At 45.5% G+C, this 2,733-nt stretch overlaps 1 protein-coding gene across 1 annotated transcript in view; it reads left to right on the forward strand.

The window, feature by feature from the left end:
- The window catches only part of kiaa1024l (KIAA1024-like ortholog), a 6,517-nt gene extending 4,938 nt beyond the window's left edge, over nucleotides 1-1,579 (forward strand). The window contains exon 4 of the mRNA XM_015404983.1: nucleotides 1,387-1,579. Within this exon, the coding sequence (XP_015260469.1) occupies nucleotides 1,387-1,575 (189 nt within the window). The 3' untranslated portion in view covers nucleotides 1,576-1,579. The remainder of the gene's footprint in view (nucleotides 1-1,386) is intronic.
- Nucleotides 1,580-2,733: the final 1,154 nt, after the last annotated feature.

Raw genomic sequence — 2,733 nt, forward strand, 5'->3', positions numbered from 1 at the left:
TGGATGATCTGGTGAACTGGAAAGTGACCTGAGATGATATGATGTGAATTGGAGCTATAGAAATAGACTGAATAGAATTGAAACAGACCCCAGGCGAACAGCCAGGCTGTTTCATATCTGAGGAATTTACCAAAGCAGTTTAAACCACCTTGTCATTCACACACACATCATGGTGGTGAGCTAGCACACTGCCTTGCCCAAGGACAGGCTGACACTAAAAGCTGGAGCCGGGGCTCGAACCGACAACCCTTTGATTGCAGGGTGAAGTCCTGCACCCGGCGCCGCTGTCGCTCAGTGTTATTGTCAGATACAGCCGCCATGTTGGTGGTTATTTTAAATGAGGCCAGCTGACAGCCGGGACAGAACTGAAGAGTGTTTGCTGATCCTGAACTTAATTATTGCATCTATGAATGAATCCAGCTGAAAAATGTTGGGGCTCCTCAGGGCGGCTGCATGGCCAGGTATCGGCCCTACGGGGGCCTCTGGGGGGCCCTGATGTAGGGCATCATGGACACTTCATTTCATATTAACTGTATATACTTCAGTGATGGTATCAAGGGGTTGCTGTATCTATATCTGTAGTTCTATATCAGTTGTTCTGTTTCTTTCAGCTCTTTACAGCTGATGAAGTTTAGTCAGCATCTCTTCTGTCTTCCTTCTCATTTCTCTCCTATTTTTCAATGCAGCGTCTAAATAACCTGAATAATTCCATCTAGACCTGCTAATGAAACTATTTCCATAGAACTCGAGCAGAGCTCTATAGCCACAACAATAACGCTTCACTTGAAGAATAAAATCTGTTGGACTCTTTCTGGCATTAAGACGATTCTTATTTCCACACTGCCTGAGAGGACACTATATAAAAATAAAGTAAAATACTTTTTGCATCATTTAATCCAGGCATCCCCAAAGTGGGTCCTGCAGCTTTTAGAGGTCTCCTTCCTCCAGCACAGCTGATTTTAATTGAAAGCTCCTTAACAGGCTTTTGCTGAACTGCAGTCATCATAATCAGCTGTGCTAAAGCAGGGGAACCTAAACCCTGCAGGACCGACCTTCAGGAAGCCTGATTTAATCAAACCCTGCCAGCTGTTTATGGATGATGGCTGCAGTTTGGTGCAGCAGCTGTTCGCCCACAGCAGCAAGAGACGGAGGTACGAGTGAACTAAACAAAACGTACAATATAAAAAAAAAAATAAAAGACCAACTGTTCCGGATGAAACGTCTCTGCCTCAGCAATCACCTGTAGCAGTTTTTTCTCCTTATAATCAATCCCTTTGCCCAAAGTTTCTGTTTCCTTCTTTAATTACAGAAAATATTCCATAAAAAAAAAACAAGAAATCTTAAAGTCATGATTTTTGCTGTTTTCTTTTTTTTTTGCAAATACAGGATGAAAAAAGTGCAAAGGATCTGGACTTCTGGCTTGAGGACCTCTACACTCCAGGATTCGACTCCCTGCTCAAGAGGAAAGAGGCAGAGCAGCGTAGAAAACGACTTTCTAGAATCCTTCCCTTAGTTGTTGTGCTGCTCTGCGTTTGTCTCACCGTCATCATTGTTCCTGTTTTACTAAATAAATGATTTCCATCAGAATCACTGATTCTACTCTGAACCTTTTCCTGTGTTTACATGTGAGTGTGGGGGCCCCGCGGGGGCCGGGCCCCTCAGACGTTCTCCTTCCATGAACAAAGATGGATCCATAATGAAACAAACAGCGGTTCTGTTCTAGATGTGGTTTAATGAAGCACAGCTAAAGAAAACAGAAACGTTACAGATTTCATTTGATTTATTGCAATAAAGTTATACAAAGTATGAATAATCATAAGTGTTAAAATGTTAGAAAAGCATATCTGTGACCGTTAACAGTGCAGTGGATGAAATAATGGCTGCTGCAGCCGGCCAGGTCGACCCGTTCATGTTTGCATAAAGCAGGACGACGCCGCTTCGTCTAAAAGGCATCGAAACGATAGAAACCGTCAAAAAAAATATATTTCTTAAATTAAAAGGAGAAAAAGGAGGAAAACATGCAAATTAACTAGAAACCAAAACCAAACGTTTCACAGGAAGAAGCTAAAATAAATACGTCTTCAGGATGAGCCAGGAAGCCTATTTACAGCTGGGAGGCCCCCAGTGGCTCCCAGTCACCGCTGGGACCGCTGAACTGGAAGCACTGGGAGGAAGACGCTTCGGACGTCTGATTGGACCAAGGAGCCGCAGATCTACGCTCGTTTCTACAGAGATTATACGCCTAGATACAGATTAATGTGTTCATCCGGAGGGAGGGGGCGACCAAAACCCGCTGTTCCCATGGCAACCATACATTCAGAGCTGAGATTAGATGAATCTGAACCAAACGAAACGAAAGGCGTGTTTATGGGACGGCGATGGAACATCTGGGTCGCTGGTTCTGGACCGCCAAGATGGAGGACAAGAACCAGGCGGCCCAGAACACATCAGGTCCAAATGCTTCGCTACCCGGCCGGCGCCGCTTCCTAAAGCATGGAGGTTCTGTGGTACCGAGGAGACCGACATCAGAACCACGTCAGAACCCAGAGTGTTTCCAGAACCGGTCAGTCCTCAGGGGGAGGAGCACAAGAACCGGACCAATCAGAACCTGATCCAGAACCACAGCGACCCAACGGGGAAGGAAGGACAGGAAGCGGGTCAGATGATCTGATGATGGGACGCATCGTCGCTCCGACCTGAAGGCACATCTGGAAGGAACGTTATTGCTGCATC

This window comes from Cyprinodon variegatus, unplaced genomic scaffold (assembly GCF_000732505.1).
Source record: "Cyprinodon variegatus isolate N-32 unplaced genomic scaffold, C_variegatus-1.0 Scaffold1928, whole genome shotgun sequence".
NCBI classification, from domain to species: Eukaryota; Metazoa; Chordata; class Actinopteri; order Cyprinodontiformes; family Cyprinodontidae; genus Cyprinodon; species Cyprinodon variegatus.